The sequence below is a fragment of the Monodelphis domestica genome, chromosome 5 (assembly GCF_027887165.1).
Source record: "Monodelphis domestica isolate mMonDom1 chromosome 5, mMonDom1.pri, whole genome shotgun sequence".
NCBI classification, from domain to species: Eukaryota; Metazoa; Chordata; class Mammalia; order Didelphimorphia; family Didelphidae; genus Monodelphis; species Monodelphis domestica.
Window position 1 is genome coordinate 171650153 of NC_077231.1, and position 16925 is coordinate 171667077.

Sequence of the window (16925 nt, forward strand, 5' to 3'; positions counted from 1 at the left end):
TCTCCTTTTAATCTAAGAAGTTCCCTTCTCCACTTGGTGCCTGCCAGTCAACCTGGGTAGGAGAGTCCGGAAAAAGCCTCTATTCCCAGATGACCCTTACATCTAGACCATTCTCTTCATTTTGCCTTGCCTTTCATGTCAGGTGCCCCCAGAATCTAGCTGGTTCCTAGAGCTGAGCCTCGAGGGGAGACTCGGGGTCACCACAGCTTAAGTAGAGATGGGTCAGGTACATATAGATTGGAAGAGAGAGGGAGAAAGAAAGAGGGACTGGATTTTTCCCCTTAGGCAGGTGAGAAGAGGCAGCCTTTGGTGGGTGCTCCCTCTTTTTCCGCCGGGATATCTGTTTCTCCGTAAATAAACGTCCCACCGCCTTCGACATACTATATAAAAGCACCCCAGGGGCCTATCCCCTGGGACATTCCGGGAGGGGCACTCTAAGGAGCAGGTGAGCTCTCTGGCTGTCCAGCAGAGTGCAGGGCTGCAGCACCCTTCGCGTACACTGGATGGGTGAGAGGGGAAAGGTGAATAGAGCTGAAGAAAAAGCATCGCGGTTCCGTTCGGTCGGTGCCGTCCACTTTCTTCCAGAACAAGCTAACCTGGGCTAACTCCAGTGAGGTATGAGAAGAAAGGAGGGCGGGGGGAATAACTCTTATTTTGGGAAGAAAGGGTCCTGAGGGCGGGGATCCGCTGCAGGCGATTTTCTGAGGGCTGACCTTTGCCCGCCGACAGATTGCAGGTCTGTCTCTTCCCCGGGGTGCACAGTGCTCTGCTCGGGGCTTGAGTTCGTGGATCCATCTTAGGTTAGTGGGAACTGGGAGGAGGGTAACTTCTTTGTGCGGTCCTCTCCCCTGTACTCTCCCTTCTATCCCCTCCTTCACCCCAGTACCCCTTTGCCACCTAGTTGACTCGTAGAAATTTCAGGACCCGGACAGCGCCTCGTTTCTCCAGAAAGAGGGAGGGGATCCGCGCTAAAAGGTTTAGCCTGCCCAAACTCTGAGCCCCAGATTTTCTGTGCCAAGTCCCCCAGGCCATTCCATTTGGGGAGGGTGATGTCTACAGGAGAAGGGGAGGGAGGCTCTGGTTCTCTGGGGTCTGCTGCTGGGGTCAAGAATCTGGAACGGTGCTAGTGGAGTATCGTTTTCCTCTCGTCTTCTCCCCCGCTACCTCTCTCCTCTCTCAGGGACATGGCAGCTTCAGGCAGATTGGACTCGGAGCTGCCAGAGTACAGAAACTATGTGGTTTCACGACCTGTCTACAATGAGCCTTCCTTCCTGGAGCAGTACGAGCGGCAGCTGCGAGAGCGCAAGACAGTCCGCGAGAAATTGGTCAAATGCTGCAGGTAGCAAGGCTGTCCCCACTCTCACGGGCTGGGGTTGCCACGCCGGTACCTGGGTGGGAAGAGGAAGCTCCGAACCCAGAGCGGTGAATCATGCTAGTCTGGGAATCCTCACCCGGGTGGGCACTCCCTGGGGTGTGGGTCTAGCAGCGAGCCCTCTCTCTGCCTTCCCTGAAAACGGGCTAGCCTCTGACCTTCTAGATACTAGTCTCTTCCGCACACCGTCCTACTGCTTGTCCTGGCCGCAGGCTAAGTCTTCTGTTCCCTGTTCAAAATTTCATTCCGCGTTCCATACCCTAGCTGTTCCTGAAACTGGTCCTCAGGAACTTTCTATTCGCACCCCTTTCTGGATTCCTTTCTCCGACTGCCCCCTTCCCCCCCCCCCCGTTCGCCCGTCCTCCCCCCTCTTCCCAGCACCCATCTCTTATTATTTCCCACCACCTGGAGTTTCTCTTAAACCGTGGTTTAAGTCTTCTTCACCCTGGTTTCCACTGCTTTCCGAGGACCAAGCAAGGCTAGGAGAGATGGAGGCTGAGGGTTTTTAAGACCAAGCCAGCCAGAGGGAGGGGAGTCACTAGAATAATCACCTGACTGAGAGCCCTTGTGCCATGGTGAATGCTAAATGAACAGTTCCAGTAGGTTATAATCTGTACCTACATTTTATAGTTTGAGAATTTAGGATCTAAATAATAACATATAATTAAAAAGTGGTCGCAGAATCACAGGAAGGGATTTGAGACAAAAGCACCCGGAAACTCCTCTCAATGAATGAAATCTAAACATGCAAACCTCAACCCAATGGCATAAACAGAAAACTGAACTATTGCCAGATTTTAAAAGAAAAGGGATGTTGCAAGGGACAATAACATGGAAGTCACTTAGCTATTCATCAAGTTTGGAATCTTGTAAAAACTGGCACCAAGGCACCAAGGGAGCATTATGCCAAAATATACAAAGCATGTTTACTTAAAGGGAAAAAAAGTAGGTGCGTAGGTTAGAAATGTCAAAACCAATTTCCGATTAGTGAGACCACAATCTATTGGAACTTTTTTTTTTAAGAAGATGAAAAGGAAGGGGAAAAAAAAAGGTCCAGGAGGGGAAGGAGACTAGAGTGGAAATAGCATGGCTTTGGAGTCTCTCAGACCTAGGTTCAAATCTGAGCCCTATCTTTTATCATTTGTACGAATCTGGGCAAGTCTTTCAACATCTGCAGGTATCAGTTTTCTCATCTGCAAAATGAAGGAACTGGACTCGATGACTTACAGGGTCCTTCCAGCTCTAAATCTATGCTCTCATAAGAATATACTCGTGTGTCTTTTCTATTACTGTACATTTTGAACTTGGTGCTCTCTAATTTGCATTTACTTCTATCATCTTTAAAATTGCTCTCATTTCTAACATTCAATGAATCTATGAGTATGTACCTCAGGACAAATGCAAGAGAAAAACTTCAGCAGTTAAAGTGAAGATGTACTTTAAATTGTTAAAAAAAAAAAAAAAACATTTTTCATGGAGTTCAGATGATCATTTCTTCCCCTAATGCTCAGTTAGGCCCTAAACCTATTTGTCTTGCTTTTTGGTAGTTGCTCCAGAAGGCGGCTCATTGGAATACTGAAGTCCCTTTTCCCCATCTTGGAGTGGTTACCCAAATACCGTGTTAAAGAATGGCTACTTAGTGACACAATTTCTGGTGTTAGCACTGGGCTTGTGGCCACTTTACAAGGTAAGACGCCATTAGGTTGTCTTTCTAATGTTTGCTCAATTTTACCCTTAGACAGAATTCATTCCAGGACACTAACCACCCCTCCTTCCTCCCCTTCGCCCCCCCCCCCCCACTATCTATCACAGCTTTACTTTTACAAATGAGGAATCTGAGGCTGAGGAAGTTAGGTGATTTACTTGGGGTGACCCAGCTAGTAAGTAACAGAGGTGGGATTTGGATTTAATTCTTAGCAGTCCAAAGTGCCATGAAATTTCCCCCTTTCTCTCTTTATCTTCTTCACTTTACTACATAGCATCATTCCAATCAGGTTATTTCTGAAAAGTGAATTTCTTAAATAAAAAAATACAAAACAAACTAACCTTATTGCCCACACTGCCTTTCATTGTACATTTAGAGGTACAATCCCACAGAGGGGAAAGAAATTTTCTATTAGATGGGGAAAGACCTGTGTTCATATTTTAGTGAGGTGGAAGATAAAGACCTTTTGATTCCACATATGAACACATGCACACCCAGAGAAAGTTCCCAGTTTCTCCTTTTTTCAGATGTCTAATTGAGCCATTTGCAACATCACCTTTTGTCCACAGAATTGCTACAAGAAAAAGTACTTTGAAATCCTCAAAAATGGAAGTTCCATATAAATAGAAGTTGTTGTTACTGTTTTTCTGTATCCTAAAAATTCTATAAAGTTTTAGGGCTTCAGTCCATATAAAAATAACAACAAATTTTCCTTTTTGGACCAGTTCTTTAATGAAAATGTATTTAAATGGAATCTAACTAGAATGAAGATCACGGCAACATATTAGAACAGCGCTTGTTACCCCAGAGAACAATATTCTTTCCCCGAGCTAACCTCCTATTCCATATTCTTTGGGGTACTTATCACTTCTCATTAGGAATGATTTAAAGACTAAATTTCCACACCATTTGATGTTGTGGGTTGATAGATTTTTCTCCCTTACTTGCCAAGTAATATTAGGGAATTAAGTTAGAATAAAAATTCACTAGCCCAACCAGTAAACATTTAACTAAAAGATTAAATACATATGGAAACACTCCAGATTCGGTGACTCATAATCCCTCTAGGCACATGCTTGAGAGTGTGAACTAACATGGGGAGGATATAATGATGGTGTGCTAGCACTCTTAGGATTCTTATTATTAGTATTCTTAGGCACATAGAATTTAAACTGGAAAGGGCCTGGTCTTTGAGGCACATTTTTAACTCTCTCTTATATAAAAGGTTATTCTTATAGTCTCAGACAGTATTGTTGTCCCATTAAACAGAATGGTTTTCCTTTTTGCCTAGAGGTAACCCTTTTTTTCTTCCATAGGAAGGAAGGAGACTGCAGAACAGTAATTGGGCTCAGAGGAGAGCACTGAGCTCAGCCACAAGTGTGTCCACATGCAAAACTGGTTTGACCATTTGAATCAAATGGACTAAGCAGTTCAAAGAATTGGTTTAACTCATCTACTCCTTTAACTGCTTAATCAGTTTAATGACTAAATTACTTATTAATTTAGACAGTTCATTGAGTAGGTGGCACATTTCAATGCAGCTTTTGTTTCAAGTCAGGTTGGATTATTTTTAGTGATACAGCTGATAGAGAGCCATTCATGGAGCTGGGAGAAGGTGGTTGAAATCCTATCATTTACAAAGGCTCAGGAGCCTGAGCAACCCAGATTCCAACCTCTCCCCCGATGATTACTACCTGTATAACCCTCTCTGAACCTGTTTCTCAATCTCTAAAATAAAGGAGGTTAGGAGGCAACTAAGTGGTCCAGTGGATATAGAGTCAGTCCTGGGTACAAATCTGGTCTCAGATACTTCTAAGATATGTGACCCTGGGCAAGTTACATGGCTCCTATTCCCTAGCTCTTACCATTCTTCTGCCTTGGAACTGATACCTGAGTATCTTAGTAGAATTATAGTATCTATTCTAAGACAGAATGTAAAGCCTTTACATTTTTTAAAATTAATTAATTTAGAACATTTTTCCATGTTTATGTGATTCATATTTTTTCCCTTCCCTCTTCCTTTCCCTGGTCCGGAACCAACAAGCAATTCCACTGGGTTTTAAAAAATAATTTTTAAAAAATTGAAGAGGGGGCAGCTGGGTAGCTCAGGGGATTGAGAGCTAGCCCTAGAGACTGGAAGGTCCTAGGTTCAAATCTGGCCTCAGACACTTCCCAGCTGTGTGATCCTGGGCAAGTCACTTGACCCCCATTGCCTAGCCCTTACCACTCTTCTGCCTTGGAGCCAATACACAGTGTTGACTCCAAGATGGAAGGTAAGGGTTTAAAAAAAAAATTGAAGAGTCAGACTAGATAGCCTCAGTACTCCCTTTCAGCACTAGATCAATGATCCTATGAGGCTCTTTCACCATCTGTGTGACCATGAGCAGGCATTTAACCTCTTAGTGTCTTAAGCCGCTAAGATTCTAATATACAGAGGAGTCCCAAACTATACAAGAGGAAGGACTTACTCTACAAGTAATTTACCGCCAATGAACTCACAGATCTGACACGACCATTTTATCCAACATATCCATAAAATTTTATCTAGAATTAGCAGCTTAAGTTAGTTTATTGAGATTAATAAGAAAGATGCCCAATAATTATGAAATGGCTGAACAAGTTGTGGAATATGATTATGATAGAATACTATTTTCCTATAAGAAATGATAAGCAGGATAATTTCAGAAAAATCTGGAAAGTCTTATACGAACTGATACAGAATTAAGTGGGCAGCACCAAGAGAACACTGTAAACAAGAACAGCAATACTGATCGACTGAATGATTTAGCTATTCTCAATGATTCTGAAGGATTTGTGATGAAAAATGCTATCCACCTCCAGAAAATGAACAGATGAAGTCTGAATTCAGATCAAAGCAAACTTTTAAAAAAACCGTTATATTTCTTGGGGTTTTTAGTCTATGTTTCCTTTCATTACATGACTAGTATGGAAATATGTTTTGCATGACTGCCCATGTATAACCCATATCAAATTGCTTGCTTTCTCAGTAAAGGGTTGAGGAGGGAGGGAGGGAAGGAGAGAAAGAATTTGGAACTCAAATGTTTTTTAAAACAAGTGTAAAAAATTGTTTTTACATGTAACTGGAAAAAATATTAAAAGAGACCTATGAGACCTAGTCCTACTAGACAGCATTCTCTTGGTATAAAAGGCAAATTTGTAAATTAAACTGTTCTGGATATACTTTCAGGTATGGCCTATGCGTTATTGGCTGCAGTTCCTGTCGGATATGGTCTTTACTCTGCTTTCTTTCCCATCTTGACATATTTTATTTTTGGAACATCAAAACACATCTCAGTCGGTAATTATTAATATATCTCTAATATTAGCTTAGTGTGGACTTTAAAAATACATTGGAGAATATCTAAGTTAGCCTTCTGGGGATTTTCTCTTGGTTTTTAAATTTATTTGAGGTTTTAGCGATAGTCAATTTGGTTATTTGTATGTTATTTCTATTTATGGGACATGCCAGTAATGTTTTGTTTTGGAAATGCAATGCCCTTGTTGAAAGAAGTAATAGAGCTTCCTTTTTCAGTAGAAAATAATTAAGGAGAAGTAGAAAAACTGAGACAAAATAGAAATTATAGCATTTCAAATTTTCATAGAAGTTTGGGAAGAAAAGACTACTTCATACAATAAACTAACATCTGATTTAAAAAGTAAAAAAGATCTTAAATCTTATACAAAAGTGAAGATGAAAAGAGGAAAACCTAATAATGACTTTGAACTCTTTGTTTCATAAATTAATTTAGAATTCATTGGTTCAACCAACATTTGAGTTCAGAAGACCATTGTGCTAGGCACTAGGGAAATTAGAAAATTTCAACCAGTTATTTCCTGACCTTTTGTAATTGAGGAGTATAAGACAAAAACCACAGTGACATCTAAAACCTGGCTTACAGAAAAACGCATCAGAGGTGTGAAGACAAGTGCTGTGACTTCAAGGGGAAAAGTCATTACTGATCAAGATTAGGGAAAGCTTCATAGAGGAGGCAGGATTTGAGTCAGGCATCTTTTGGTGCACTAGGAGCTGTGGGAGGACAAAGATTGGTTCACAACACTCCACCTCCAACCAGCCAGAGCCCCAAGGCTTGGAGTTTGGCTGGCCTGCTCAACTTGTTCCTGCATCCTGGGGCACAAATCAAGCTACTATTTTATTGGAGTAGTTGTGTGTTTCTTAACCATTTGACATGTATAAACTGTGTTACCATTTTTTTATTTGGTTCCTACCATTTTTATGTGTCTCTGATGAAGTTTTTGAGTGTGTTGCTCCCAAACCCATTCCCCCCATAAACTGTATGGTTTTTATTGCAAGATTGTGAATAACTCAGTGCTTTATGGGAATATATATGCCGCTTTATAGGGGAACTACTTGTAAAGCCTGGAATGTTAGGGTGGTACCAGATTGTCAAGTCCACAAGATGGTGGAGGTCTTTGAATGCCAGGCAAAGGAGTTCAAGCTTTACTTGGTAGGTAATAGAACCTTGCTGAAGATTTTTGTAACTAGAAGTGAAATGACTAGATCTGGTCATAAGAAAGATTGTTCTGGCTGCAATATGAAGCATAAATTAGAGGAAATCAGGCTAGAAGTGGGAAGTCCTGATGGAAGGCTATTGCAGTAATCCATATGAAGATAATAAAGGCATGAAGTATGTTATTACAATGTAAACTGAGATGTAGAGGGATGTGGAAAATGTAGATTAGAAGTCAGTACTTGACATAAGGTGGTTACTTCCTATAAAAGTTTAACAATTGATTGGTTAATTATTAATTGATTATGAGAAAAAAAAGAGTCTAATATAACCAGAGGGCTACAACTACAACTACAACCTTAGGGATGAACAACAGCACAACAGAAAAAAAGTGAAGTCAGGGAGAAAAGTAGTTTTAGGGGAAAAAAACAATAACGTTAGTTTAGTGAATGTCGATTTTGATATGATGCTGTCCATCCTCCCAAATCCTTTTATTTCTAAATCACCTGTATGTGGCTCCTCACAATCACCCTATTCATTAGGCATTCTATCATCTGGACTTCCTTGACATTCTCTTACTTGCTTTTCATATGATAACCAATTAAATTTTATCTTTTTGTATCTCTGATGCTTAGCACAGTGCCTGGCACAGAGTATGCATTTAATAAATGTTAATTGACTGATTTTCCTACTTCTAATCTCTTCTTTGGTAGTCCCATGAGATTAGTCTTCCTAAAGCATTGATTTAACCATGTCACTTCCTAACTCAAATACCTTCAATGGCCTACCCAACAGAAGCCAAACCTGAGAATTATATATTTAGAGCTAGGTGTCAGAGGCCATTTCAGCCAATTCCTTCATTTTACACATGAGGAAACTGAGACCGAGGAAATAAGATTTGTCTAAAGCTACTTTGCTGAGATTTGAACCCTGCATGCTCAGATACTAGTATATGAGTGGCTTCTTAAAACCTTATTTCCTATTGGCCAAATTGGCCTTTTTGCTTTTTCCCAAATGTTTCATTATTCTCAATCTCCGTGCCTTTGCACAATTCCTTCTGTATTTGGTCACTGCAAATTTGAAAAGTACTTTTTAATTAGTGTAGAGTAGACATGAATTGTCTATGTTCAGGCAAAGGAATTCAGTATTGAATGAAGCAAAGAGGGAAAAGAAAGCAGTGAGTTAATTTGCCTAAGTTCCTTCCTTGTCCTGGACTTTTGGATTAAAAGCATATTTCCTGGAGCAGCTATGTAGTACAATGGATAAGTACCAGGTCTGGAGATGGGAGATCCTGAGTTCCAATTTGGCCTCAGACACTTCTAGATATGGAACCCTGGACAAGTCTCTTAACCCTGCTTCCCTGTTTTAGAGTTGTTAGAGAGACCAAAAGTAAAGGTTTAAAATAAATAAATATGAAATCAAAGTAGATGTCCAGGCTAAAAAGAAAAAAAAATATATAGTCCCTCTCTTGCGGTTCACTCTCTGTTTTGAACTGTGAAATATTGAAAAAATCACTGAGTTAACTCATTCCCAGAAAAACCAAAACACAAACTAAAATGAGAAATGGGCTCACACGAGATGGAAATAATCTTATTGTGGGACAAAGTGAAAGCAAGAGTAATCTGTGTGCTTTGAGGGATTGTAGTTTTGATTGTGGCGGGAGTGATAATTGAACAGGTTTTTTCCCCCTAACCAAGGTGCTAGTTATCTGATGTATTGTTGACAGTAATATGTGATCATCTGTGATTTTTAATTGTCTAATAATAAATGAATTATTGTGATTTCCAGGACCCTTTCCTGTGGTCAGTTTGATGGTGGGATCTGTTGTGCTAAGCATGGCCCCCGATGAACAGTTTATCTTGCCTAGCATTAATGGTACAGTCGACAATGATACCCAGATAGACTTTGGCGCCAGAGATGCAGAGAGAGTGTTAATTGCCAGCACCCTCACTGTTTTAGTAGGCATTATACAGGTAACGTATCTCTATGGCAAATACAACTTTAAGTTATTACTGCTTTAGTAAATAACAATGCTGGGGAATGACCAAGGGATAGTGGATGGAGGGCTGTTCTTAGAGTCAGAAAGACCTGACAAGTCACTTAACCTTTCAGTTACTCTTTAACTTAGAAATTCTTTAAGCAATTCTTGAAGAATTTAAGTTACAGATGAGTTACCAATCTGCATTGGTGGAAAGGATTTCCACACCACACTAACAAAACCACAGATCTGTACGATTTGGAGTGAACTGCTCTCAGATCATCATCATAGCTTCTTATTGGACGTGGGTTTGAATCTCATCTCTGACCCTTACTAGATATGTGGCCAAGGGCATGAACTCAGGGCTCAGTTCAAGATTTCTCTCTGATGTATCTATTATGTTTCCACCATGGCTAGATTGTCTCTTATTCTCCCTAAACCTTCCTTATCTGTAGTACGGGGATAATATCTGTAAATATTGCCTCACAAGGTTGTTGTAAGGACAAAATGATATTGTTTGCAAACTTTAAGGGCCAAATGGGGTATCTAATCTATTTTTAAAGCTTAAAATTGCACTTTAGCTATTAAAGCTTAACTTTGCTATAAGACTTTTAGAATACCCTTCTATGAAGATAAATGTCAGTTATTGTTACTACTAGTTTTATGACCACTACTAATATTTACTAGTAGTATGATATTTGGCCTTCCTGAGTCTCAGTTTCTTTGTATTTAAAATGGGGAGAATAACACCTGAAATATATATTTCTTAAGATTATGAGATAACTGATATATCTTAAAAAATAAACCAAAAAACCCTTACCTTTTGTCTTAAAATCAATACTAAGTATCAATTGTGAGGCAGAAGAGCAGTAAGGGCTAGACAATGGGGGTTAAGTGATTTGCCCAAGGACACACAGCTAGGAAGTATCTGAGACCAAATCTGAACCCAGGACCTCCCAGTCTCTGGGACTGGCTCTCTATCCACTGAACTGCATAGTTAGCTCCTGGGAAGAACTTTGTAAACCTGATTAGCGCTATGCAAATATCAGCTAGAGCTAAAAATATTAGCAATGTTAATAGAATAAATTTCTATTCCCTCAGCAAATCTTTTTTTCCCTCTCTTTACTAGTTGGTATTAGGGGGTTTGCAGATTGGATTCATCGTTCGATATCTCGCAGATCCATTAGTCGGAGGATTCACAACAGCAGCTGCCTTTCAAGTATTTGTCTCACAGCTGAAAATTGTCCTCAACATTTCGACCAAAAATTATAATGGTGTCCTCTCAATAATCTATGTGAGTATTTTTGACTTATCATTTTTTAATCCTGCCAATACTGACCTCAGGTAGTAGAGAGCCTTTCTCCTGCTATTAGTATATCTGTGTTCAGGGTAAGGCTAAGGAAAGACAGGTAGGTTTCCCCATTTGCTAAATGGGGATAATTATAGCACCTACTTCACAGGATTGTTATGAGGAATGAATGAGAAAACACTTGCTAAATGCTTAGCAAACTTTAAAGTACTAGTACAATGAGCACTCTTTGTCAAGGACTGTCTGTGGAAGAAGGATTGGATGTGGTGGGGGAGAGAGAGTGGACGCAAGAAGACCTGTAAGGAGTCTGATGTGACAGTCTCATAAAGTAGTAATGAGAGACAGAACTAGTGCAGATTGTGGCAATAAAGAGGGGACAACGGAGCTGAAAGATTTAGAGATGGAAAAATAGAACCTGATAATTGATTGTATATGAGAGATGAGAGGGGAGAAAAGAATCCAAGATAAGCCAAAGGTCCTGAACATAGAAGACAAGGTAAATGCCCAAGTCACAGATGGAAGAGTAACTAGTGGTTGTTTATTTTATTAATTTATTTTAGATTCTTACCTTCTGTTTTAGAAATGATACAAGTGTCAGTGCTAAGGCAGAAGAGTAGTAAGGGCTAGGCAATTGGGGTAAAAGTGACTTGCCCAGGATCACACAGATAAGAAATTATTATGGCTGGATTTGAACTATTGTATATTTCTAAAATTTGCTTCTTGTCATATCCCTTGTTCTTTCTGTGCCTACTTGATACGTTTTGTTTTAATTGATCAGTGATTTTGTCAGTCATGGATTTTCCCTCCATTCGTGGAGATGACACCCCCTCCTCCCCTGAGCCTTTCTTCCATGATAACTCTTTGTCTATAATCCTGGAAATCCTCTCGATGTATTGGAATCTTTGTTGAGGGCCTTAACATGAAAAAACATGGATCCATGCTGTCCCGTGATTATCGCTACTTTTGGCCACATGACTAACCCAACTCTATTTCTAGTCACATATCCAATTCTTTCATGTAATTGGTGAACTATAATTACAACCTAGTTGTGCCCAATGTGCATCTATTCATTGCCCTTTTATGGGGCACAGTGATTAGGACAATCCATCATAATTCAGTGTGATATAGTACCAATGACAGAATGTTAGGGTTGAAGATACCGGCTTTTGTTTTATTAGGAAACTTGAGTACTTGAAATCTTCAAAATGCAATTTATTTATTTATTTACTTTCTATACTGCCTAACTGTGGCTCACTCTTTTAATCTTCCAACCCCTCGACTATTTCACTGGGTCAGCTTATCTCTATACCCAAGTGCCCTGGCTTCTGAGCCCAGAATGTTGCCCTGTTTTTGAGCTTAGAAGAAGGTCCTTCACTGGTCTCTGTCCTGCCTAGCTATCCAGGAACTGAACTCCTTAACAATCCAATCTCTTTTGACCACAGATCTTCTAGCAAATAGAGACATTTTGTCTCCAGGAACTGTATTACAAGCAAGACATGATCACAGATCCTTTTTGGATAAAGATGTGGGTACTGAAACAAGAAGAGTGAAAAAATTGAGCCTACATTGGATAGGCTTATTATAAAGGCTTAGTGATTTATGTGAGTCAAAAGCAAGAGCATGAGAAGGAAATGTGACAGCCAAACTGCCATGTCTCTGGGCACCCTCTGATCCTCCTCTTATTTTGCCATGTATATTCTTGTTTCTTTTCCAACTGAGCCTATTAATCACTTTATAAGAAATCCTAATCTTTTTTTGCAGTGAATTAACCTAACTACTTATTAAATATTTCAAAGTACGATTGGAAAAGAAGCTCTTACAGAAGTCTAAGTAATAGCTAAGACTAGACAGAAGATGTAGGAAAGGGGATTATGTTGAAGAGAATTATAGAAATTAGCAAAAGGATACTATAGTGGGGCAACGAGGTAGCTCAGTGGATAGAGAGCCAAATCTAGAGATGGGAAGATCTTGGATTCAAATCAGACCTCAGACACTTTCTAGCAAATGACCTTGAACAAGTCACTTAACCCAAATTGTCTAGCTCTTATTGCTCTTCTGCCTTGGAACTGATACTTAATATTGATTCTTAGACAGAGAAGGTAAGAGTTTTTTTTTTTGTTTCTTTTCTTCTTGGGAAGGGGAAGGGTGATGCAACAAAGGTTTGAGCACTGGAAAGCCAGTAATGTGGCAACAAAGTAAACCTATAATTCCATGAAAAAAAATACATTTTAATAGGGTCCTTTTGTGGGAGAACTAGGTGACTCAGTAGATAGATTACTAGGCTTGTTAGTCAGTAGGACCTGGGTTCAAATCTGGCCTCAGATATTTCTTAGCTGTGTGACTCTGGGGAAATAACTTAATACCCATTGCCTAGTCCTTGCCACTCTTCTGCCTTGGAAGTGATACTTGGTATTAATTCTTTTTTTTTTTTAATTTGTAAAGATATTTTATTTTACCAATTACATGTAAAAACCATTTTTTTTCCTGAAGTTATAAGATCCTAATTGTCTACCTCTCTCTCTTCCCTTTCCACTTTCCAGAGCTGGTAAGCAATTTGATCTGAGTTGTACATGTATTATACAAAATATATTTCCATATTGTTCATTTTTGAAAGAGTATACTTACATAAAACCAAAACCTGAAAATAAAAACCCAAATAATCTAAAGTGAAAAATTCAGATGGTTTGATCTTCATTCCAACTCCAGTAATTCTTTCTCTAGAAGTAGAGAGCATTCTTTGTCATAAGTCCCTCAGAATTGTCCTGGATCATTGCATTGCTGAAAGTAGCTGAATCTTTTACAGTTGATCATTCCACAATTTTGCTGCTGCTACTGTGTATGATGTTTTCCTGGATCTGCTTATTTCACTCTGCATCAGTTTGTGCAGCTCTTTTCTGATCTTTCTGAAAGTATCCTGTTGATCCGTTCTTACAACACAGTTGTATTCCATCACTTGGTATCAATTCTAAGTAGAAGATAAGGGTTTAAAAAAAAGAGAAAAATCCCTTTTGTGGTGTCTATTCCTGAGGCTACATTTTCAAGATAGGACATCTTGTTTTATTTTTTGAAACCCTTATCTTCTGCCTTAGTATCAGTTCTAAGGCAGAAGAGTAATAAGGGCTAGGCAATTGGGGTTAAGTGACTTGCCCAGAGTCACCTAGCTAGAAAGTGTCTGAGGCTAGATTTGAACGCTGGTCCTCCAGACTTCTGGCTTGGCACTCTGCCCACTGTACTACCTACCTTCCCTGGGACACTGCATCATATGGAAGCTCCTCAGGGACTGGCCAAGTTGGATGGAGGTATTTAAGCTGTTCTAGCTTAATACTGAATAAGTTCTTCTGATGTGAATCAGTAGGCCCAGAAGCCCAGAAGCATTATTGGATAAGCAACTTGGAAGAATAGAACTTTGCTTCTGGTGTTATCATTCTTGATCATTCACAACAAAACCCATCAACAAATTTAAAAGAGCATCTATCTCCTTAAGGGAAAACGAGAAAATTGTTGTAAGATATTTCCTTCGGGGCTAATTTTATCTCTCTCTCTTTCTCTATGTCTCACTCTCTGAGTCTGTTTCTCTCCTTCTCTGTTTCTCTCTCAGTGAGCTTTGTGTCCTATAGTACTGACAGCTAAGTATAATAAAGATAAAGATAAAGAAGCTGAAGTGGGAATATAAGACTTGAGCAGTGCAGTTTTAAAATAACAGGGAAAATGAGAGGCAGGAAGAAAAAGAAAAAACCAAAAGAGGATCTTGAGAGACTTTTCTCAGAGGATTTCCTGAGGAAAAGATAAAAGCAGGACCTTGGTTACAATTAAATTGTTTCTATGCAGCTGGCTCATTTTGAAGGACACCAGAACTATGATTTCATTGGCCTAGGGAACCCTTGGTGAAGAAACACCTTTTACCAATGCAGAGAAGAACCTGCTATGTAACTTAGAAGTCTTCAAGTATTGTCTGGAGTATTGATGAAGTGACATTATTCCTAGTCATACAGCCAATATGTGTCAGGCCCCAAGTCTTCTGTTTAATTCCAGAATTGATTAGTTCTCAATCTCCTGTGTCACACTGCTATTCCTCATCATACTAATATGTAAGTAAAGTCCAAAATCTGTTTTTTTAATTACAGCTTTATTTTCGGTTATCAAATATTTTTTCTTTCCACACCATGCCCTTCTTCCTCCACTGGGATTAAAAAAGAAAAAAGAAAAAGAAACATAAGACCCTTCTGAAGTAAATATAGTCAAACAAAATAAATTCATTGGCCAAGTTCAAATATGTTTGTCTCACTCTGTCATGAGATGGACTGTATTCTTCATCACCAGTCTTCTGTAAACATGATTGAACATTGTATGACTGGAGTTCTTAAATTTTTCAGATTTGTTCTTTATTACAATATGATTTTTCCCTTGGTTCTGCACATTTCACTCTATATGGTTTCATATAAATCATCCCAGATTTCTCTGAAGTCATCTCTTTTTTGTCATTGTTTCTTATAGTACTGCAGCATTACATTACATTACTCTACCATGATTTGTTCAGGCATCTTCCAATAGATGGCCATCTGCTTAGTTTCTAGTTCTTTGCAAAAGAATTGCTGTATATTTTTTTATTACAGGTGTCCTTTGCCTCTTTCTTTAATCTCTTTGGGATATAGGCTGAATAGTATAATTACTAGATTAAGGGATCTACTACAGTTTAATGCCTTTTTCGGCAGAGTTCCACATTGCTTTCCAGAATGGTTAGAACAATTCCCAGGTCCACCAAATGAGCTTGGGTATTTCTGTTATTCCAAAGCTCCTAAAACATTCTTCATTTTCCCACATTGGCAATTTGATGAGTATGAGGTGGGCAATCTCAGGCTTGCTTTAATTTGTTTTTCTCGAACAATTACTGATTTGGAACATTTTTTCATATGTCTATAAATAGTTTGTATTTTTTCCCTTGAAATCTGCTTGTTCATAGCCTTCAGCTACTTGTCATTTAGGGAATGACTCCTATTTTATTAATTTGAATCAATTTTTTGCATATTTTAGAAAATCTTATCCAAGAAACTTGCTGAATTTCTCTATATACGTTTCCTTTCTAATCTTAACTGCATGTGATTTATGTATGTAAAACCATTTAAATTTTATGTAATCAATATTATCTACCTAATTTTTATTATATTCTTCCCTTCTCCATAGATCAGAAATGTAATATCTTCCCTGTTCCCCGAACTTGTTTATAATGTGACCTTTTATAAATAGATCAGTTATCTGTTTGGAGCTTACCTTGGTATATGATGTGAAGTGCAGATCTAAGCCTGTTTTCTGCCAGGCTGGTGCCTTTTCCCCCCAGCAGTTTCTGCCAAACAGCATGTCCTTACCAGTAGCTGGTGGGTTTTGTTGTTGTTTTTTTAAACAATTACTATTTCCCCAACATCTACTGACACCCAGATTGAGAGTAAGGAGCTTGGGAATGGAAGGAGATTCTGGGAAGTTAATTTCTTTGTCCCCCACCATTGACTGCTAAAGAAAAAAGGCAAGAAGATGGGTATTTCAGGGTCAATCTGTATTAGTATGTATACAGATTCTGATATTTATATAGCTTTATCAGGTTGGTTCTTTTGACAATGAAATGTAAGCCAACAAAAACTATAAAAGGATTATTTTAGGGCTGATCTCTGGACCTGACCTGAGCATGATAAAGTGAGAAAATTACTATGTTTGAAGTCAATGGACCTGTTTTAAATATTCAGCCCTGCCACTTAGGACTTATGGGCAGTCACTTAATCTCATCTAGAAAATAAAAGGGTTGGAACTAGACTTGTCTTAAGATTCCTCCTGACTCTAAATCAGTGATTCTCTGTCATAGATATGAATTTAAGAGTTATTGACAATTCTTAACAAGGAATCTATAAATACAACAAGATGTAAGTTTCTTTATTGTTTGACTTCCCTAAGCGATATTGTGCAAAAGGAGAGCAATTATAAAAATGACGTTGCCTAGAAATATATTTTCTAGTTGAGCAAATATCTTTAAGTATCTGATTATGTGAGGGAAAAAATATTTTACAGAGGTGAACATCAGTTGG

General features: G+C 39.0%; 1 protein-coding gene across 1 annotated transcript in view; it reads left to right on the forward strand.

Moving 5' to 3' along the window:
• Positions 1–422: 422 nt before the first annotated feature.
• SLC26A4 (solute carrier family 26 member 4) overlaps positions 423–16925 on the forward strand; it is a 62008-nt gene continuing 45505 nt past the window's right edge. The window contains exons 1-6 of the mRNA XM_001363561.5: positions 423–615; positions 1181–1339; positions 2920–3059; positions 6286–6396; positions 9356–9540; positions 10675–10839. Coding sequence (XP_001363598.1) covers positions 1185–1339; positions 2920–3059; positions 6286–6396; positions 9356–9540; positions 10675–10839 — 756 coding nt within the window. The 5' untranslated portion in view covers positions 423–615; positions 1181–1184. The remainder of the gene's footprint in view (positions 616–1180; positions 1340–2919; positions 3060–6285; positions 6397–9355; positions 9541–10674; positions 10840–16925) is intronic.